General features: G+C 42.8%; 1 protein-coding gene and 1 long non-coding RNA gene across 3 annotated transcripts in view; one reads left to right on the forward strand and one right to left on the reverse strand.

Moving 5' to 3' along the window:
• The window catches only part of LOC123726865 (uncharacterized), a 28557-nt gene extending 23100 nt beyond the window's left edge, over positions 1–5457 (reverse strand). The window contains exon 1 of the long non-coding RNA XR_014380456.1: positions 5287–5457. This is a non-coding gene — a long non-coding RNA (uncharacterized LOC123726865). The remainder of the gene's footprint in view (positions 1–5286) is intronic.
• LOC106570586 (transcription factor Sp4) lies at positions 4431–22080 on the forward strand. 2 transcript variants are annotated; one of them, XM_082961298.1, is made up of 14 exons: positions 4431–4997; positions 5382–5452; positions 7379–7456; positions 10394–10687; positions 10881–11053; positions 12292–12808; positions 13099–13173; positions 13525–13584; positions 13680–13760; positions 14005–14269; positions 14725–14923; positions 15118–15185; positions 17116–17247; positions 18925–22080. In XM_082961298.1, the coding sequence occupies exons 1-14, from the start codon at positions 4991–4993 to the stop codon at positions 19197–19199; spliced, it is 2295 nt and encodes a 764-aa protein (XP_082817424.1). In that variant the 5' UTR covers positions 4431–4990; the 3' UTR covers positions 19200–22080. The 2 variants fall into 2 exon arrangements, with proteins under 2 accessions (XP_082817424.1, XP_082817425.1); XM_082961299.1 differs by lacking the exons at positions 4431–4997; positions 5382–5452; positions 7379–7456 and adding an exon at positions 9663–9805.
• The last annotated feature ends 385 nt before the right edge of the window (positions 22081–22465 follow it).

Below are 22465 nucleotides of genomic sequence, written 5' to 3' on the forward strand. Positions count from 1 at the left end.
GCCGGGCTAGACAATCTGGACCCTTTCTTTCTAAAATGATCTGCCGAAATTGTTGCAACCCCTATTACTAGCCTGTTCAACCTCTTTTTCGTGTTGTCTGAGATTCCAAAAGATTGGAAAGCAGCTGCTGTCATCCCCGTCTTCAAAGGAGGGGACACTTGACCTAAACTGCTACAGACATATCTATCCTACCCTGCCTTTTCTAAGGTCTTCGAAAGCCAGCCAAGTCAACAAACAGATTACTGACCATTTCGAATCCCACCGCACCTTCTCCGCTATGCAATCTGGTTTCAGAGCTGGTCATGGGTGCACCTCAGCCACGCTCAAGGTCCTAAACGATATTGTAACCGCTATCGATAAGAAACAATACTGTGCTGCCATATTCATCGACCTGGCCAAGGCTTTCGACTCTGTCAATCACCACATCCTCATCGGCAGACTCAATAGCCTTGGTTTCTCAAATGATTGCCTCGCCTGGTTCACCAACTACTTCTCTGATAGAGTTCAATGTGTAAAATCGGACGGCCTGTTGTCCGGACCTCTGGCAGTCTCTATGGGGGTGCCACAGGGTTCAATTCTTGGGCCAACGCTTTTCTCTGTATACATCAATGATGTCGCTCTTGCTGCTGGTGAGTCTCTGATCCACCTCTACGCAGACAACACCATTCTGTATACTTCTGGCCCTTCTTTGGACACCGTGTTAACAACCCTCCAGACGAGCTTCAATGCCATACAACTCTCCTTCCGTGGCCTCCAACTGCTCTTAAATACAAGTAAAACTAAATGCATGCTCTTCAACCGATCGCTGCCTGCACCTGCCCACCCGTCCAGCATTACTACTCTGGACATTTCTGACTTAGAATATGTGGACAACTACAAATACCTAGGTGTCTGGTTAGACTGTAAGCTCTACTTCCAGACTCACATCAAACATCTCCAATCCAAAGTTAAATCTAGAATTGGCTTCCTATTTTGCAACAAAGCATCCTTCACTCATGCTGCCAAACATACCCTCGTAAAACTGACCATCCTACCGATCCTCGACTTCGGCGATGTCATTTACAAAATAGCCTCCAATACCCTACTCAACAAACTGGATGCAGTCTATCACAGTGCCATCTGTTTTGTCACCAAAGCCCCATATACTACCCACCACTGCGACCTGTAGGCTCTCGTTGGCTGGCCCTCGCTTCATACTCGTCTCCAAACCCACTGGCTCCAGGTCATCTACAAGACCCTGCTAGGTAAAGTCCCCCCTTATCTCCGCTCACTGGTCACCATAGCAGCACCCACCTGTAGCACGCGCTCCAGCAGGTATGTCTCTCTGGTCACCCCCAAAGCCAATTCCTCCTTTTGCCGTCTCTCCTTCCAGTTCTCTGCTGCCAATGACTGGAGCGAACTACAAAAATCTCTGAAACTCGAAACACTTATCTCCCTCACTAGCTTTAAGCACCAGCTGTCAGAGCAGCTCACAGATCACTGCACCTGTACATAGCCCATCTATAATTTAGCCCAAACAACTACCTCTTCCCCTACTGTATTTATTTATTTATTTGCTCCTTTGCACCCCATTATTTATATTTCTACTTTGCACTTTCTTCCACTACAAATCTACCATTCCAGTGTTTTACTTGCTATATTGTATTTACTTTGCCACCATGGCCTTTTGCCTTTACCTCCCTTATCTCACCTCATTTGCTCACATTATACATAGACTTATTTTTCTACTGTATTATTGACTGTATGTTTGTTTTACTCCATGTGTAACTCTGTGTTGTTGTATGTGTCGAACTGCTTTGCTTTATCTTGAGGTCGCAATTGTAAATGAGAACTTGTTCTCAACTTGCCTACCTGGTTAAATAAAGGTGAAATAAAAATAAATAAATAAATTGAAAGCAAGTCTAAGAAGCGGTAGATCTGTTCTATGTGCTCTATTTCTATGCTTCCCTTAAAGGATAGCTTTTGGGTGGAGTTATCTTTTGGTATTTGTTTCATTAATCCATTGTTGATATAGTGCCAAGATGTTTTGCATGTCATCAATCAAGTTTTCAACATGTATAACATACAGAAATACAGCCAGTTTGATGCATTTTGCATCATATGAAAATGTATTTTGAAAGTGATACAGTATATTTTGAAAACTTGATTGCTGACATGCAAAACATGTTGAGATTATATAAACAATGGACTAATGAAACAAATAACAAATAATTGTTTTGGGTGGAATTTTCCAGAAAGTTTTGGTTTTTTGCGTCTTACTTTCAGTTTTGTACACTAGCTTCAAACAGCTGAAAATATAATATTTTTGGTTATGGAAAATATTTCACAGCGGTTTATATGGTACAATGATTCTCTACACTATATTTGCTTCTTTAGTCACATAAACCGAAAATAGGCAACGCAACCAGGAAATGGCAGAGCGGTTTCTGCATAGTGCACCTTTTAATGGCTGTGGTAGCAGTTTAGGGTTTATAGATGTAATCCTTAATGGCTGTGGTAGCAGTTTGGGTTTATAGATGTAATCCTTAATGGCTGTGGTAGAAGTTTGGGTTTATAGATGAATCCTTAATGGCTGTGGTAGCAGTTTGGGGTTTATAGATGTAATCCTTAATGGCTGTGGTAGCAGTTTAGGGTTTATAGATGTAATCCTTAATGGCTGTGGTAGCAGTTTAGGGTTTATAGATGTAATCCTTAATGGCTGTGGTAGCAGTTTGGGTTTATAGATGTAATCCTTAATGGCTGTGGTAGCAGTTTAGGGTTTATAGATGTAATCCTTAATGGCTGTGGTAGCAGTTTAGGGTTTATAGATGTAATCCTTAATGGCTGTGGTAGCAGTTTAGGGTTTATAGATGTAATCCTTAATGGCTGTGGTAGCAGTTTAGGGTTTATAGATGTAATCCTTAATGGCTGTGGTAGCAGTTTGGGGTTTATAGATGTAATCCTTAATGGCTGTGGTAGCAGTTTGGGTTTATAGATGTAATCCTTAATGGCTGTGGTAGCAGTTTGGGGTTTATAGATGTAATCCTTAATGGCTGTGGTAGCAGTTTGGGGTTTATAGATGTAATCCTTAATGGCTGTGGTAGCAATTTGGCTTTATAGATGTAATCCTTAATGGCTGTGGTAGCAGTTTGGGTTTATAGATGTAATCCTTAATGGCTGTGGTAGAAGTTTAGGGTTTATAGATGTAATCCTTAATGGCTGTGGTAGCAGTTTGGGTTTATAGATGTAATCCTTAATGGCTGTGGTAGCAGTTTGGGTTTATAGATGTAATCCTTAATGGCTGTGGTAGCAGTTTGGGGTTTATAGATATAATCCTTAATGGCTGTGGTAGCAGTTTAGGGTTTATAGATGTAATCCTTAATGGCTGTGGTAGAAGTTTGGGGTTTGTATAGATGGATAGATGTAATCCTTAATGGCTCGTGGTAATGACTGGAGTGGAATCAGGGGATTATCAAACACATGGTTTCCAGGTGAGGGAGAAAGACATCCTTATGATAGAGAGGGAGAGGGAGACAGAGACTGGCCCTTCTAAACTGAGGTGGATACTGAGCTGCACTTCCTAACCTGCCATATTTATGACCATATTAGATATACATATTTCCCTCAGATTATAAAGACCCACAAAGAATTTGAAAACAAATCCAATTTTAATAAACAAGTCCAAAATCTATTGGATGAAATACCAGTGTGCCATCGCAGCAGCAAGATGTGTGACCTGTTGCCGCAAGATGTGTGACCTGTTGCCACAAGAAAAGGGCAACCAGTGAAGAACAAACATCACTGTAAATACAACCCATATTTATGTTGATTTCCCCTTTTAGCTATTCACACATCCTTATACCACAGTACATAGCCATAATATGACATTTGAAAAATGTATATTCCTTTGAAACTTTTGTGTAATGTTTACTGTTAATTTTTTATTGTTTATTTCACTTTTGTTTATCTATTTCACTTTGTTTGGAAATGTAAACACGTTTCCCATGCCAGTAAAGCCCTTGGAATTCAATTGAGATGCTCTTATATTATAAAAAAAAAGATAGAACGAAATAACCTGCACCAGACCAACGCTGCTGTTCCCACTAGATAGCACAGTCACAAATTACAAATGGGCTATATTGTAAAAATGTATTAAAATGAAAATGTGTTTTTGGGTCTTACGGTTAGGGTTAGTCATACGGTTAGCGGTGTGGTTAGAGTTAGGTTTAAAGTCTGACTTTAAGAAGAACAATTTCAGATATAGGCGGGGTTTATGACTGTGTGGCTGTGTTAACTAGTGACGATCCAACCCAGCTAACCGCAAAGCAGGCTGGAAGATGGAGTTCCCGCCGCCATAAGACATTTTGAAGGCGAGGCTTCGCCAAATACAACTCCCATCTCAACCCTCGCAGACCGAGTATGCCATCCAATCTGAATATGTGGGAGGAGCACACCGCCCACAAAAAGCCACAGATATCTATCTGTCTCCAGATGCAATTATACAGTGCAACTATAAAGAATGAACATAAAATAGTGCATTTATAAAGGGTGTTTTTGCATGAAGATCGTTGGAAAGGCTTGTTCTAGGCTACCTAGCGACAGAAACAGCAGCGGCAGAAAGAGAGGCGAGAGAGAGAGGGGTGTTGGGTAAATGAAAGTGGGTGGGCCTACCGCGAATACACTCTACCAACTTCGATCAGGATACATTTATGCAAACACTTGATTTTTTTTCCGTTAATAGAATTTACGCGCTACGGTCGTTAAAGTGTGTTTTCGGTTGGTTTTGAGGGGCTTCGGGCGCGGACAACGTACTCTTCCCCGTTATAACGGGAGGTTTGATTGTTGCTCGAGCTTGGTACCGCCCTTCCTGGCCGGTGGGTGGTTTCGGTGCTAACCGGAGCGACGCCACAGCCCCAGCGCGAGCCATTCGCGGAGAAAATAGGCCGTCCTTCCCCGGTGCTTCAGCCGGCCTTTCTCCCGTAGCCTCTCCTCTCCGGTTTACGAATGCGTTATGAGTGGTAGGTACCCTCCCCCTCTCTTGTCCGTCTCCACCCTCTCTCCCTCTCTTTCTGTGCACGTAGCCTACCTGATATCCAGAATAACCCTTTGAGGAAGTAGCGTTTTCCTAAATAAGAGACAATAGCCTACATGTTTCCATAACTGATCTGTTTCATTGTAATACAGTCTCTAATGAGGTTCCGATCACTGCATATGCCTTTAGGACCAGGAGTTGGACCATATGGTTTAAATACACTGTTATAAAACCACGTGCAGGGAAATAACGGCATCGTATATTCCTTCACTCACAGTGTTATTGATAAAGATGATCGATAATCACTCAGTCCAGGAGTGATAGTCTTTTTGATTGTTGATCAAGTATTGTCTGATTTGATGGTTCTCAGATCAGAAGACTGAAGTGTGGGGATCAGAAGAAGGGAAACCAGGCAAGAAAGGCAAACGTTCTGGATCACAGGTAGACTGGACCCCAGACACATACAAAACACTTCCGGGTTCTGTATAGAGGCCAAGTTCAGAGGATTGCACAATGTCTTTCAACGCCAATAATGGACTTGTGTCTTTGCCTCAATGTCTATGAGATATGCATATTACTGTATGAGTGAATATGTATTTAGTATTTTTCAGAGCATTTCCATAGCATGTGTTCTGACAGGGTTTGACTCTAGTGTTGATGTAGACTTCTGTAGCTTCTGTAAAAAAAACAAATAACACTAGCTGTCTCTACAGACAGATTTCTAGGTGTGCTGTGCATGTGTGTGACATTAAATATTTGCCCACGACCTAGTTCCATTTCTCTGTGAGAGGGCGGAGAGAGAGGGAGGCTTCTCTTCCGCTGCTCTGAGAACAGAGAAATGTGGCTCTCACACCCACACATTCACTTCCTGTAATACTACCCACTTCTATTCCCTATTGCTCTCTACTGTCTCTCTCTCTGTCACTTCCTGTAATACTACCCACTTCTATTCCCTATTGCTCTCTACTGTCTCTCTCTCTGTCTCTTCCTGTAATACTACCCACTTCTATTCCCTATTGCTCTCTACTGTCTCTCTCTCTGTCTCTTCCTGTAATACTACCCACTTCTATTCCCTATTGCTCTCTACTGTCTCTCTCTCTCTCTCTTCCTGTAATACTACCCACTTCTATTCCCTATTGCTCTCTACTGTCTCTCTCTCTGTCTCTTCCTGTAATACTACCCACTTCTATTCCCTATTGCTCTCTACTGTCTCTCTCTCTGTTACTTCCTGTAATACTACCCACTTCTATTCCCTATTGCTCTCTACTGTCTCTCTCTCTGTCTCTTCCTGTAATACTACCCACTTCTATTCCCTATTGCTCTCTACTGTCTCTTCCTGTAATACTACCCACTTCTATTCCCTATTGCTCTCTACTGTCTCTTCCTGTAATACTACCCACTTCTATTTCCTATTGCTCTCTACTGTCTCTCTCTCTCTGTCTCTTCTCTCTCTCTCTCTGTCTCTCTCAATTCAATTTAAGGGCTTTATTGGCATGGGAAACATATGTTTACATCGCCAAAGCAAGTGAAATAGATAATAAACAAGTGTTTGTTCTTCACTTGTTGACCTTTTCTTGTGGCAACAGGTCACAAATATTGCTGCTGTGATGGCACACTGTGGTATTTCACCCAGTAGATATGGGAGTTTATCAAAATGTGGTTTGTTTTTTGATTTCTTTGTGGGTCTGTGTAATCTGAGTGAAATATGTGTCTCTAATATGGTCATACATTTGGCAGGAGGTTAGGAAGTGCAGCTCAGTTTCCACCTCATTTTGTGGGCAGTGTGCACATAACCTGTCTTCTCTTGAGAGCCAGGTCTGCCTACGGTGGCCTTTCTCAATAGCAAGGCTATGATCACTGAGTCTGTACATAGTCAAAGATTTCCTTAAGTTTGGGTCAGTCACAGTGGTCAGGTATTCTGCCACTGTATACTCTCTGTTTAGGGCCAAATAGCATTCTAGTTTGCTCAGTTTTTTGTTAATTCTTTCAAATATGTCAAGTAATTATCCTTTTTGTTGTCTCATGATTTGCTTGGGTCTAATTGTGTTGCTGTCCTGGGGCTCTGTGGAGTCTGTTTGTGTTTGTGAACAGAGCCTCAGGATCAGCTTGCTTAGAGGACTCTTCTCCAGGTTCATGTCTCTAGGTGATGGCTTTGTTATGGAAGGTTTGGGAATCACTTCCTTTTAGGTCTTTGTAGAATTTTACACCTATTTTCTGGATGTTGATCTCTCTCTCTCTCTCTCTCTCTCTCTCTCTCTCTCTCTCTCTCTCTCTCTCTCTCTCTCTGTCAATCTTTGTTTGTATGTTCTCTGTGTATGAATGTGCGTTCTATTTTTTAATTCCTCCTTGTGTGTGTGATCTCCCTAGGATTCCCAGACGTCTCCCCTAGCCCTGCTGGCTGCAACCTGCAGTAAGATAGGAGTTCAGGGAGGAGTGGAGGGACAGGTGGTTAAATGCATGATATTAATATTTGTATTGTGTATGTACAGTGCCTTCAGAGAGTATTCATTCCCCTTGATTTATTCCACATTTTGTTGTGTTACAGCCTCACTTCAAAATGCATTTAATTGATTTGTTTTCTCACCCAATCTACACACAAAACCCCATAATGACAAAGTGAAAACATGTTTTTAGAAATGTTTGCAAATGTATAGAAAATAAAATACAGAAATATCTCATTTACACTCCTGAGTCAATACATGTTAGAATCACCTTTGGCAGCGATTACAGCTGTGAGTCTTTCTAGGTAAGTCTCTAAGAGTGATTACAGCTGTGAGTCTTTCTGGGTAAGTCTCTAAGAGTGATTACAGCTGTGAGTCTTTCTGGGTTAGTCTCTAAGAGTGATTACAGCTGTGAGTCTTTCTGGGTAAGTCTCTAAGAGTGATTACAGCTGTGAGTCAGCGATTACAGCTGTGAGTCTTTCTAGGTAAGTCTCTAAGAGTGATTACAGCTGTGAGTCTTTCTGGGTAAGTCTCTAAGAGTGATTACAGCTGTGAGTCTTTCTGGGTAAGTCTCTAAGAGTGATTACAGTTGTGAGTCTTTCTGGGTTAGTCTCTAAGAGTGATTACAGCTGTGAGTCTTTCTGGGTAAGTCTCTAAGAGTGATTACAGCTGTGAGTCTTTCTGGGTAAGTCTCTAAGAGTGATTACAGCTGTGAGTCTTTCTGGGTAAGTCTCTAAGAGCGATTACAGCTGTGAGTCTTTCTGGGTAAGTCTCTAAGAGTGATTACAGCTGTGAGTCTTTCTGGGTAAGTCTCTAAGAGTGATTACAGCTGTGAGTCTTTCTGGGTAAGTCTCTAAGAGTGATTACAGCTGTGAGTCTTTCTGGGTAAGTCTCTAAGAGTGATTACAGCTGTGAGTCTTTCTGGGTAAGTCTCTAAGAGTGATTACAGCTGTGAGTCTTTCTGGGTAAGTCTCTAAGAGTGATTACAGCTGTGAGTCTTTCTGGGTAAGTCTCTAAGAGTGATTACAGCTGTGAGTCTTTCTGGGTAAGTCTCTAAGAGCGATTACGGCTGTGAGTCTTTCTGGGTAAGTCTCTAAGAGTGATTACAGCTGTGAGTCTTTCTGGGTAAGTCTCTAAGAGTGATTACAGCTGTGAGTCTTTCTGGGTAAGTCTCTAAGAGTGATTACAGCTGTGAGTCTTTCTGGGTTAGTCTCTAAGAGTGATTACAGCTGTGAGTCTTTCTGGGTAAGTCTCTAAGAGTGATTATAGCTGTGAGTCTTTCTGGGTAAGTCTCTAAGAGTGATTACAGCTGTGAGTCTTTCTGGGTAAGTCTCTAAGAGTGATTACAGCTGTGAGTCTTTCTGGGTAAGTCTCTAAGAGCTTTGCACACCTGGAGTGGGCAATATTTGTCCATTATTCTTCAAACCTTTATTCAGGCTCTGTCAAATGCGGTGTTTATCATTGCTAGACAACAATTTTCAGGTCTTGCCATATATTTTCAGCAGATTTAAGTAAAAACTGTAACTCGGCCACTCAGGAACATTCACTGTCTTCTTGGTAAGCAACTCCAGTGTATATTTGGCCTTGTGTTTTAGGTTATTGTCCTGCTGAAAAGTGAATTAATCTCCCAGTGTCTGGTGGAAAGCAAACTGAACCAGGTTTTCCTCTAGGATTTGTCCTGTGCTTATCTCCATTATATTCATTTCTTTATCCTGAAAAACTCCCCAGTCCTTAATGATTACAAGCATACCCATAACATGATGCAGGCACCAGTATGCTTGAAAATATGGAGAGTGGTACTCAGTAATGTGTGTGTTGGATTTGCTCCAAACAAAACACTTTGTATTCAGGACAGAAAGTGAATTGCTTTGCCACATTGTTTGCCGTATTTCTTTAGTGCAATGTTGCAAACAGGATGCATGTTTTGGAATATTTGTGCTCTGTACAGGTTTCCTTCTTCACTCTGTCATTTAGGTTAGTGTTGTGGAGTAAATACAATGTTGTTTATCCATCCTCAGTTTTCTATCTCAGCCATTAAACTGTGTAACTGTTTTAAAGTCACCTTTGGCCTCATGGTGAAATCCCTGAGCAGTTTCCTCCCTGTCCTGCTACTGAGTTAGGAAGGACGCCTGTATCTTTGTAGTGACTGGGTGTATTGATGCACCATCCAGAGCTTAATTAATAACTTCACTATGCTCAAATGGATATTCAATGTCTACTTCTTAAATGTTTACCCATCTACCAATAGGTGCCCTTCTTTGCGAGGCACTGGAAAACCTCCCTGGTCTTTGTGGTTGAATCATTGCTTCGACTGAGGGACCTTACAGATAACTGTGTGGGTTACAGAGATGAGGTAGTCATTCAACAATCATGTTCAACACTATTATTGTACACAGAGTGAGTCCATGCAACTAATTATGTGACTTGTTAAGCACATTTTTACTCCTGAACTTATTTAGGCTTGTCATAACAAAGAGGTTGAATTCTTATTGACTCAAGAAATTTACGATTTTTATGAATTTGTAAACATTTTGAAAAACAATTCCACGTTGACATTATGGGGTATTGTGACAAAAATCTTAATTGAATACATTTTTAATTCAGGCTGTAACACAACAAAATGTGGAAAAAGTCAAGGGGTGTGAATACTTTCTAAAAGCACTGTAAATGTTTGGTTTCTCCTATAACTGTACTTGTTGCACTTGTTGGCAATGTAAGTTCTGTAATAATAATAAGCAATAAAGGCTCTTACATGCTAACAAGTTACACGGCATTATACCTGCAGACTTTCAGTAGTGTCACTGTGTTGAATGGGCTTCCGGCTGCAGGGTGGCCAGATACGTCTAAACCTGGGAATCAGACTTAACTTCCTACTTTAGTACATTTGTTCAATGATGTTTCCTTATTCTTTTATTTATTGTTTATGTGTGTTTATTTGCAGGTGCAGGGTGGGCAGTTCCAGGGTCATATAGTTGTAGACGCAGCAGGTAATCAGACTTTGGTTCAGCAGCAGTTAGAACTGGTTCCTACCCAGTTCACTGGAAACGGCTGGCAGATCATCACTACCGCTCCCCAAATGGCCAAGGACACTGCCAATCAACCCGTCGCCGTGACGCTGGCCACCACTTCAGCCAATGACAGTGCTCCGGCAAGCCGTAAGATGAAGGCTGTGGGCGGGACTAACACCGTAGCAGCCAATCAGCAGGTGCAGCAGCAGCAGTTCCAGATCATCCAGGTGTGTGTGCGTGTGTGAGTGTATAGAAGGGAATGTTGTCTGACTGGGAATTCTGGTCCTATAACTTCTAATAGTCTTTTTGTTAGACATGTGTGGTGGATTACTAGGTGTACTATATCTGTGTTAGTGTTCAGAACATGCCTGCCTAATGCCACTGTTTTTATGTAATGTTAATGTTTTGGTCCCTGTCCAGGTGCAAAACATGCCGTCGTCAGGGGGTGGGGTCCAATACCAGGTGATCCCCCACCTGCAGACGGCCGACGGCCAACAGATCCACATCAGCCCCCAGACTGCATCCCTGGGGGGCCAACAGATCCACATCAGCCCCCAGACTGCATCCCTGGGCGGGCAGCACATTCACATCAGGTGGGTGGCAGCTGGTCTAGTGCAGTGGTTCTCAAAACTCTCCTCAGGGCCCTCCAGGTGTTTCACATGTATGTTGTAGCCCTGAACTAACTCAACCGATTCACCTGGTCAACTCACCTGATTCACCTGGTCATCTCACCTGATTCACCTGGTCAACTTACCTGATTCACCTAGTCAAGGGCTTGATGATTAGTTGACCAGTTGAATCAGGTGAGCTAGCTGTGGAATAGTTATAATACATGGAACGGCGAGGAGAGGTTTGAAAAGCCCTGGTCTAGAGGTTAGAGAGGTGGTAGACAGGTGGTCTAGAGGTTAGGTGGTCTAGAGGTTAGGTGGTCTAGAGGTTAGGTGGTCTAGAGGTTAGGTGGTCTAGAGGTTAGACAGGTGGTCTAGTGGTTAGAGAGGTGGTAGACAGGTGGTCTAGAGGTTAGACAGGTGGTCTAGAGGTTAGACAGGTGGTAGACAGGTGGTCTAGAGGTTAGACAGGTGGTCTAGAGGTTAGACAGGTGGTAGACAGGTGGTCTAGAGGTTAGACAGGTGGTCTAGAGGTTAGACAGGTGGTCTAGAGGTTAGACAGGTGGTCTAGAGGTTAGGTGGTCTAGAGGGAGGTTAGGTGGTCTAGAGGTTAGACAGGTGGTCTAGTGGTTAGAGAGGTGGTAGACAGGTGGTCTAGAGGTTAGACAGGTGGTCTAGAGGTTAGACAGGTGGTAGACAGGTGGTCTAGAGGTTAGACAGGTGGTCTAGAGGTTAGACAGGTGGTAGACAGGTGGTCTAAAGGTTAGACAGGTGGTCTAAAGGTTAGACAGGTGGTCTAAAGGTTAGACAGGTGGTCTAGAGGTTAGACAGGTGGTCTAAAGGTTAGACAGGTGGTCTAGAGGTTAGACAGGTGGTAGAGAGGTGGTCTAGAGGTTAGAGAGGTGGTCTAGAGGTTAGACAGGTGGTAGACAGGTGGTTTAGAGGTTAGACAGGTGGTAGACAGGTGGTCTAGAGGTTAGACAGGTGGTAGAGAGGTGGTCTAGAGGTTAGACAGGTGGTAGACAGGTGGTCTAGGGGTTAGAGAGTGGTAGACAGGTGGTCTAGAGGTTAGACAGGTGGTCTAGAGGTTAGAGAGGTGGTCTAGAGGTTAGAGAGGTGGTAGACAGGTGGTCTAGAGGTTAGACAGGTGGTCTAGAGGTTAGACAGGCGCTTTGGGCCATAAAAAAAGATGGAAACAGATAAAGTTATTCTATTCTATTCAGTCCGGCCCAGGGGGGTCTACCAGAGCAGGTCCAGCTGATCCAGACCCAGAACCAATCCCAGACCCAGACAATCCTACAGCCAGCCAATCAGCAAGCCATCCTCACAAGTTCAGCCAATCAGACGTTGCAGCTTCGTTCCGCCCAGTCCTTCCCGTTGCAGATGCAGACCTTACAGGGCTCCCAGACCCAGGTCATGACGACAGTACCCATAAACATCGGCGGTATGACCCTCGCCCTTCCGGTCATGAATAATTTAGCAGGGAGCGGAGCCGTGCAGCTTGTCCAATCAGCCGATGGCAGCTTTACCGTAGCTAACGGCAACCAGCTTGTGACGACAACTGCAGCGGCGGTGTCTGGGGCAGTTACTGTTACCGGGTCGTCTGGTGGTACCATAACAACTGTTGCCGGGGGGGATGGAGCATCGACAGACGGAACACAGCTGAGTTCTGTAGCCGGGTCGGACGGAGGTACGGAGAGAGACACACAGAACCAACCGAGCGACCAGGATTCTCAGATGGTATGTGTGTGTGTGTTTGTGTGACTAAACATCAGGGATTTATTGATTGATTGTTTGGTTGATTAATGAATGTAATGATTGTATTGATTAAAGGGATTTATTGATTGATTGTTTGGTTGATTAATGAATGTAATGATTGTATTGATTAAAGGGATTTATTGATTGATTGTTTGGTTGATTAATGAATGTAATGATTGGTTGATTAAAGGGATTTATTGATTGATTGATTGGTTGATTAATGAATGTAATGATTGGTTGATTAGTTGTTTGGTTGGTTGGTTGATTGACAGGTCCAGAGTCAGGCCAACGGACTGCAGGGCCAATCAGATCCTCCAGGGACCATCCAGCAGGTCATCGTGGGACAGGTGCGTTCTACTCCTCTTATTTGACCTTTAACCTTCTATTCTACTCTATTCTACTCTACTCTGTTCTACTCTACTCTATTTTACTCTTTTCTACTCTACTCTATTCTACTCTATTTTACTCTATTTTATTCTACTCTATTCTACTCTGTTCTACTCTATTTTACTCTTTTCTATTCTACTCTACTCTGTTCTACTCTACTCTATTTTACTCTTTTCTATTCTACTCTACTCTATTCTACTCTGTTCTACTCTATTCTACTCTACTCTATTCTACTCTACTCTATTCAAGTATGATATGGGATTATACTATAATAAATGATATTCTAAGTAGTTGTTATCATCATTGTCCAGATGGGTAACCAGTTGTTGCAGCAGATCCAGATCCAGCCACAGCAGATCACACAGAACCAGGTAATACACACACACACACACACACACACACACACACACACACACACACACAGTGAATCTGCAGAAAGTGTGTAAACTGTGTTGGTTTCTACCAGTTCCAGGGCCAGCAGATTCAAACCTTTCAGTTAGGACCAGGTGGGACCCTACAGCCCATACAAGCCTTCCAGAACCAACAGGTAACCAGCCAACTGCTCTCTCTTCTCTTTCCTTAACTACCTTTATCATTTTTAGTTGCTTCATTCCCACTCCTTTGTACCTGGGGATTTGAGGGATATTTTGGGGCAGTAAATTACGGATGAGATAAATAAATCTGAAGGCTTATTTTTCTTCTATCGTCTATGATTGTAATGTTTGTTGTATTGATTTGAATTGAATGTCTGAATGATTGATATCCTATTTGTATTCATTGATTTCCTCCAGGTTCTGATCCGGACCCCAACCCTCTCTCCGTCGGGTCAGATCACATGGCAGACTCTGCAGCTCCCCGGGGGGATGTCTGTGCCCCAGCAGCTGACCCTGGCCCCTGTGGGCGGGGGGGGATTCATGCAGCTGGGGGGGGCTCCCCTCACGCTGAGCGCAGCCCAGATCAACCCTGGGTCGGGGGTGCAGACAGTCAGCATCGCCGGGCTGGGCACCACTGGAGTACAGATGCAGGGGTTACCCCTCACCATCACTGGACTACAGGGTAAAAACACAGAGAGACAGAGACACACACACAGAGAGAGAGAGACAGAGAGAGCCAGACAAACAGAGAGGGAGACAGACAGACAGAGAGAGCAAGAGAGAGCCAGACAGACAGAGAGAGAGAGAGAGCCAGACAGACAGAGAGAGAGACAGAGAGCCAGACAGACAGAGAGAGCAAGAGAAAGCCAGACAGACAGAGAGAGAGCCAGCCAGCCAGCCGGACGGACGGACGGACGGACAGACAGACAGACAGGGTGTGTTGAGTGTTGTTCTTTATTTTCTGGAGGGGGTTGGGAGCAGAGCTATATAAAAAAATACCATTCCACTCTACTGTATTCTATTCTACTCTACTGTATTCTATTCCACTCTACTGTATTCTATTCCACTCTACTGTATTCTATTCCACTCTACTGTATTCTATTCCACTCTACTGTATTCCACTCTACACTCCACCAGGTCAGCCGCAGGGTCAGGAAGGAGGAGTAAAGGTCGAGCCATCCCCTGTGACGGTAACCGCGGGTAACATGGCTGGGTCATCGCTTAGTCCAGAGCAGATGGGTTCTGTCCAGAGTTCATCAGACCAGGAAGGACCGCCCAGCAAGAGGCTTCGCAGGGTGGCGTGCTCCTGTCCTAACTGCAGGGCCGGAGAGGGGAGGTACGTGTGTACCCACACACACACACACACACACATACACACACTCTCACTCTCTGTCTCTGACTGTGTGTGTGTGTGTGTGTGTGTGTGTGTGTGTGTGTGTGTGTGTGTGTGTGTGTGTGTGTGTGTGTGTGTGTGTGTGTGTGTGTGTGTGTGTGTGTGTGTGTGTGTGTGTGTGTGTGTGTGTGTTGCAGGACCAGTGGAGACCCATCTAAGAAGAAGCAGCATGTGTGTCACATGGAGGGCTGTGGAAAGGTCTACGGTAAGACCAGTCTATACTGTGGAAAGGTCTACGGTAAGACCAGTCTATACTGTGGAAAGGTCTACGGTAAGACCAGTCTATACTGTGGAAAGGTCTACGGTAGGACCAGTCTATACTGTGGAAAGGTCTACGGTAAGACCAGTCTATACTGTGGAAAGGTCTACGGTAAGACCAGTCTATACTGTGGAAAGGTCTACGGTAAGACCAGTCTATACTGTGGAAAGGTCTACGGTAAGACCAGTCTATACTGTGGAAAGGTCTACGGTAAGACCAGTCTATACTGTGGAAAGGTCTACGGTAAGACCAGTCTATACTGTGGAAAGGTCTACGGTAGGACCAGTCTATACTGTGGAAAGGTCTACGGTAAGACCAGTCTATACTGTGGAAAGGTCTACGGTAAGACCAGTCTATACTGTGGAAAGGTCTACGGTAGGACCAGTCTATACTGTGGAAAGGTCTACGGTAAGACCAGTCTATACTGTGGAAAGGTCTACGGTAAGACCAGTCTATACTGTGGAAAGGTCTACGGTAGGACCAGTCTATACTGTGGAAAGGTCTACGGTAAGACCAGTCTATACTGTGGAAAGGTCTACGGTAAGACCAGTCTATACTGTGGAAAGGTCTACGGTAAGACCAGTCTATACTGTGGAAAGGTCTACGGTAGGACCTTTCCACAGTATAGGGGGCCGGAACATAATTGTAAATCATTTGTAGACCGCAAATTGACCACAAGAAGCCCAAACAGACTAAAACATAATCATTTCAAACCTTGCTTACATTTGTAAATGATGACGCATCTCACCATTATGCGTGGGAATACTTGGAAACAGATTTCCAAAATTTAAAATCACTTGGAGCTGATTTCCTTGTGTTTTTACAGTCTTTTATGTCCAGCAATGCAGATAAAATATAAATCCACTGCCAGTTGGTAGAAAAGAGACTTCCTAGTTTATACTGTAGAAAATAGAGATTTACCAGTTTATACTGTAGAAAATAGAGATTTATCAGTTTATACTGTAGAAAATAGAGATTTATTAGTTTATACTATAGAAAATAGAGATTTACCAGTTTATACTGTAGAAAATAGAGATTTACCCGTTTATACTGTAGAAAATAGAGATTTACCCGTTTATACTGTAGAAAATAGAGATTTACCAGTTTATTTACCAGTTTATACTGTAGAAAATAGAGATTTACCAGTTTATACTGTAGAAAATAGAGATTTACCAGTTTATACTGTAGAAAATAGAGATGTATTAGTTTATACTGTAGAAAATAGAGATTTACCCGTTTATACTGTAGAAAATAGAGATTTACCCGTTTATACTGTAGAAAATAGAGATGTATTAGTTTATACTGTAGAAAATAGATTTACCAGTTTATACTGTAGAAAATAGAGATTTACCCGTTTATACTGTAGAAAATAGAGATGTATTAGTTTATACTGTAGAAAATAGAGATTTACCCGTTTATACTGTAGAAAATAGAGATTTACCAGTTTATACTGTAGAAAATAGAGATGTATTAGTTTATACTGTAGAAAATAGAGATTTACCAGTTTATACTGTAGAAAATAGAGATTTACCCGTTTATACTGTAGAAAATAGAGATGTATTAGTTTATACTGTAGAAAATAGAGATTTACCAGTTTATACTGTAGAAAATAGAGATTTACCCGTTTATACTGTAGAAAATAGAGATTTACCCGTTTATACTGTAGAAAATAGAGATTTATTAGTTTATACTGTAGAAAATAGAGATTTACCAGTTTATACTGTAGAAAATATAGATTTATTAGTCTGTACTGTAGAAAATATAGATTTATTAGTCTATACTGTAGAAAATATAGATTTATTAGTCTATACTGTAGAAAATAGAGGTTTACCAGTCTATGAAGAAAAATAATATGTCTTAATATTTTATCTATCAGGTAAGACCAGCCACCTAAGAGCTCACCTCCGCTGGCACACAGGAGAAAGACCCTTCGTCTGTAACTGGATCTTCTGTGGCAAGAGGTTCACACGCTCGGACGAGCTGCAGAGACACCGACGGACACACACAGGTACACACAGATATGTCCTGTGTCCAATGTTTCCTCTCATTTTTTCCGGCACTGAACAAATGTCAGGTCTGCTGAGCACAAACTTGAACGTTGTGAAAAATTCTGTACAACTTTTGGTGAGAGGTTGAACACTGAGGCTGTACCCGCTTTAAGTTACAGTAATAACAGTGGTCAAGTAGGCTACTGTGGCTATTTGATCATAATGTCTCTCACAGTTGAAGTGTACCTATGATAAAAATCACAGACCTCTACATGCTTTGTAAGTAGGAAAACCTGCAAAATCGGCAGTGTATCAAATACTTGTTCTCCCCACTGTATATCTATATATTTGTATTTTCCCCCTTTTTTTCTCCCCAATTACGATATTTTCTCATCGCTGCAACTTCCCAAGGGGTTTGGGAGGCGAAGGTCGAGTCATACGTCCTCCGAAACATGATTTTCTTATCACCCGCCCGCTTAACTCGGAAGCCAGCCGCACCAATGTGTCGGACGAAACACTGTTTAACTGACGACGTGGTCAGCCTGCAGGCACCTGGCCCGCCACAAGGAGTCGCTAGAGCGCGATGAGCCAAGTAAAGCCCTCCCGGCCAAACCTAATCCGGACTACGCTGGGCCAACTGTGCGCCGTCCTATGGGACTTCCGATCACGGACCGGTTGTGATACAGCCCGGGATCAAACCCAGGTCTGTAGTGCGATGCAGTACCTTAGACCGCTGCGCCACTCGGGAGGCCCATCCCATAACATCTGATCATGAAAAATAGCTGTTCTATCGTTCAGCCTACAGTAGCAGCCAATGTGTGGTGTTCAATGTAGTCTACATTCCATGAGACTTTTGGAAAAAACCATGCAGGGCTTGACATTAACCTGTGAATCCTCTTGTCCTTCAGACAAGGTGACTGAAAATGTGCTTTGATGCAAGAAAACACTTTACAAAATAAAACGCATCATTGTTCCCATATCATTTATTACAGAGAATCAGACAAATTATGCTACCCTCTGCCTATTGGCTACTTAGATTATTCAAGCCTGTCTCAAAATACAACAGAAAAAATGCTCTTAACCTGGAATGCACACATTTTGTGTTCTTGTAGGAAGCAAACCCTCCCTTATTGTTGACTAGAAATGAACTATAATTGGGCTTTAACTCACTAACTAGCACAGGATATGAACAAATGTGCACCCTTGGCTACAGGCAGCTTTGATCTCAAAACAAGTGCATTTACTCGCGACCACTCATGCTGTAAACACAGTCTAGTTCAAAGTGAATGGCACAGATCCATATATGGCAATGGTGTATTTGCATATAGGGACACTGCAGCTCTGATTGGTTAAGGTGCACTGCTGTGTCGAGTACGTGCCTGAGTCGTGCCTGTCAATGGAAAAAGAATCCTACTCCGGTACGTTCTGCCTCCAAGAAAATCTCCTGCATAGTTTGTTTTTATACTAAGTCTTGCATAGTTCGTTTTGTTTCGTATGTTGCGTTGAAAGTGGCTAATTTTGTCAATTCCCACAGTAGGGTGAAATGTTGATGGTGTTAACTAAGGGGGAAAAGTAGAAAGTTGAATGATGTTCAATCTCATGCTTATCTGCGCGGGCTGATATTTTTTCTGAGTGGCAGTCCCGGGGAGCTGGGACAATGTTGTTCTTAATCAGATATCTCTCTCTCCATCCTCCAGGAGAGAAGAGGTTTGAGTGTCCAGAGTGCAGTAAGCGTTTCATGCGTAGTGACCATCTCTCCAAACACATCAAAACCCACCTGAACAAGAAGGGAGGGGCTTCTCTCGCCATCATCACCACCGACGACATGGAAAATTCTAACCAGGGCTTAGGTTCCTCCCCTCGCATCGTAACTGTGGCGACGCTCTCCCAGGACTCCGCCCCCGCCACACCAACAGCCTCCTCGCCCAATCAAATGGAGGGAGAAGAGGAGGAAGAGGAGGAGTTCGAGTAGTGACCAGTGACCACTTCCTGTGAAAGGAGGAAGCAGGGAGGGCTGACTTCCAGGTTGGTCTCCATGGTTATGCCGTGGATATGGAGGTCAGGTGGTAGATGATTTTTTAAATTATTATTTATTTGTTTTTTAAACGGACTCAAAGAGAAGACAAATATGATAGACTGAAAATGACAAACAGACTGAGAAATCTGAATCTAAACTAATAATTGAGTCCAACAACAGACTAAAGGTGTGAATTTATAGAATGGTGTTTATAACAGAACAGAGGTCAGGAGAAAAGGCATATCTGAACTCGCACTCTATCCCCTATATAGTGCACTACTTTTGACCAGAGCCTTCTGAGTAGTTTGTTATGTAGGGAAGAGGGTGTCATTTTGGATAGGTTTATTAGACTAGCACAAAACAGTTGTAAAACATCAAGAAGAGACATTGGATGTGTCCCAAATGGCTAGGGTGCCATTTGAAACGCAACAATCTCTATGCACAAAGATGTTCTGTAACTATGGTGATGAGGATGATGATGAAACATGATCTGTGGCGGGGTTTAGACTGTTGACAGACAGGTGAGAGGAGCCGGTGTGTGTGTGTGTGTGTGTGTGTACCTCGTTTCAACAGGACTATAGTTCTAGTAAAGAAGATCTGATGAGCAGAAGAAAGACAATACAATGAGGAATAGACTTCTAAAGGGCAGAAAAAAAGCAGATTTATAAATGATGCATTCCTATAAAGAAACGCTTGGCATTTTAAATATTTGTTTCTATAAACCTACCAATCGAGCTTTCTTTCTCCAACAGGCTGTTTACTGAAAGCAATACTATAAGACAATCCTAGTGAAACCATGTTTACATTAAAGACAGGAAAAGGAAAGGTTTCTTTTGGTATGAAACAGCCAGTCAGCTCACAGCGTTCAAGGTATACTGACATCATCATACACAGCGGGGTGACTTCCTGCTTGATGATGTCATATTGCTGAGTGCACCTTGTGAGGATGTAGCTCTGCCAGGGTTGGTGGGTGGGTGGGACAGTATCAGTAAGCAGCGTTAATGTCAAAACACAGTTTCCCCTCCCAGACACTCAGAGCAGCAGATATTGTCTGTCATATCCAGTTTAGAATACAGCAGGAATGTGACTCAATCATCGGACCTTAATAACCTTAATAACATGTTAATGCATGTTAATGCATGTTAATACATGTTAATACATGTTAATACATGTTAATACAGATCAATGTCTGAGATAAATGAGATACATTCCAGTATTGAGACATATTCCAGATACACTACAGGACCAAAAGTATGTGGACACCTGCTCGTCGATCATCTCGTTCCAAAATCATGGGCATTAATATATGGAGTTGGTCCCCCCCTTTGCTGCTGTAACAGCCTCCACTCTTCTGGGAAGGCTTTCCACTAGATGTTGGAACATTGCTGCTATAACAGCCTCCACTCTTCTGGGAAGGCTTTCCACTAGATGTTGGAACATTGCTGCGGGGACTTGCTTCCATTCATCCACAAGAGCATTGGTGAGGTCGGGCACTGATGTTGGGCGATTAGGCCAGGCTCGCAGTCAGTGTTCCAAAGGTGTTCGATGGGGTTGAGGTCAGGGCTCTGTGCAGGGCAGTCAAGTTGGCGGTCCTGTTATGTGAGCTTGTGTGGCCTACCACGTTGCCGCTGAGCCGTTGTTTCTCCTAGACGTTTCCACTTCACAATAGCAGCACTTGACCGGGGCAGCTCAAGCAGGGCAGAAATTTGACGAACTGACTTGTTAGAAAGGTGGCATCCTATGACGGTATCACATTGAAAGTCACTGAGCTCTTCAGTAAGGCCATTCTACTGCCAATGTTTGTCTATAGAGATTGCATGGCTGTGTGCTCGAATTTATACACCTGTCAGCAACGGGTGTGGCTGAAATAGCCGAATCCACCAAGGGGTGTCCACATACTTTTGTGTATATTAGTGCTATTTCAAGTAATTAGAGATATCCCATTAACAGTAAAAGAGTTCCAGTGTGATTTGACGTTGGCGCTGCTTCCTCCTGCGTTGTGAAGGTAGAGCCCCCTGTCTGTGAGTCCTGGTACTACAATGCCTTAACACAAGCAGTACATACCCCCCCATGCTCATTTCTGCTTTCTGTGTGATGGACAAAGAGAGGATGCAGGAAGACAAGGGGTGGTGGAGGGGAAAGAAGGGATTGTGGGAGCTGGGTATTCTATTTGCTTTTTGTTATGACATGTTTCTGGTGATGTTGGTGTGTACATTTTTTGTTCTTTATTTTTTTTGGGGGGGGGGCTTTTTATTTTCTTAACCCCCCTCCCCCCAGTATGTTCTGACACAGATGATTACTGTGTACAGCTAATTTATTATTCACCCTATGTTAATATCTGCCTTTTGCTGGAGTGTATTGTTAGTAGACCTACCCATTGATCAGAGGTGTGTGTGTAGCATGCTGTGTTTTAGTGCTGTTTTCTCTTCTTTTTATTTATTTTCAACTTATTTTTCTACATCCAACTGCTCCCCGTCATTTCTACTACTTTCTCGCGCCATAATATGTTTTTAAAAAAAAGATTAAAGTAAACAAGAAATAATGAAATGGTTTATGTACCAAACAGATGTGGATGTTTTGGGGAATATTTTGTGTGACAACCAGTTTTCTTTCATATTTTCTAGTGACATCTCATTTGTATAATGTTTTTCTAAGCTGTTGGTGCCTCCAAGGCTGCAGGTTCTTCACTGTTGATATTCTAGTGATATTGTATTGACATTTTTAAATCAACTTTGTACAAAACATGTTATGTGACTGGGATTAAAGTAGTGAAAAGAGAACAAAAATTACTTTGCTTGCATAACATTTAAAATAAAGTGATTAAAATCAGTCTCAACCTGTCTCTCTAACTCGTGTGTGTGTGTGTGTGTGTGGTGGTCTGTTGGGACATGTAGTAAAGTGCAGTAGTAACACTGACCTCTTCCTATGAAGTTGCTCTGATAACACTAAAACATAAAGGGACTCTCTCTCTTCCCTCCCTTCCCTATCTCTCTTCATGTCACCTATGTTTTGTGTGTATGTACTGACATATATGTGTATCTGATCGATACACACACACACTACATGTTAATGTTTTTAAATGTATGTAAATTGTACTTTATTTTGTCTGTAATGGCTTTTCTGTTGTGTGTCGGCCCCCAGTAAGTCCAGCTGTCACCATTGGCGTCTGCTAATAGGGATCCTAATAAAATCTAATGAAATAAAATCTCAGTTCTGTTGTG

Source organism: Salmo salar, chromosome 14 (assembly GCF_965601325.2).
Source record: "Salmo salar chromosome 14, fSalSal1, whole genome shotgun sequence".
Classification (NCBI taxonomy): Eukaryota; Metazoa; Chordata; class Actinopteri; order Salmoniformes; family Salmonidae; genus Salmo; species Salmo salar.

Coding starts and splice junctions, on each gene's coding strand:
- LOC106570586 (XM_082961298.1), top strand. Junction 13,174..13,524: donor AGCAGGTCATCGTGGGACAG/GTGCGTTCTACT, acceptor ATCATTGTCCAG/ATGGGTAACCAGTTGTTGCA. Junction 17,248..18,924: donor ACACCGACGGACACACACAG/GTACACACAGAT, acceptor TCCATCCTCCAG/GAGAGAAGAGGTTTGAGTGT.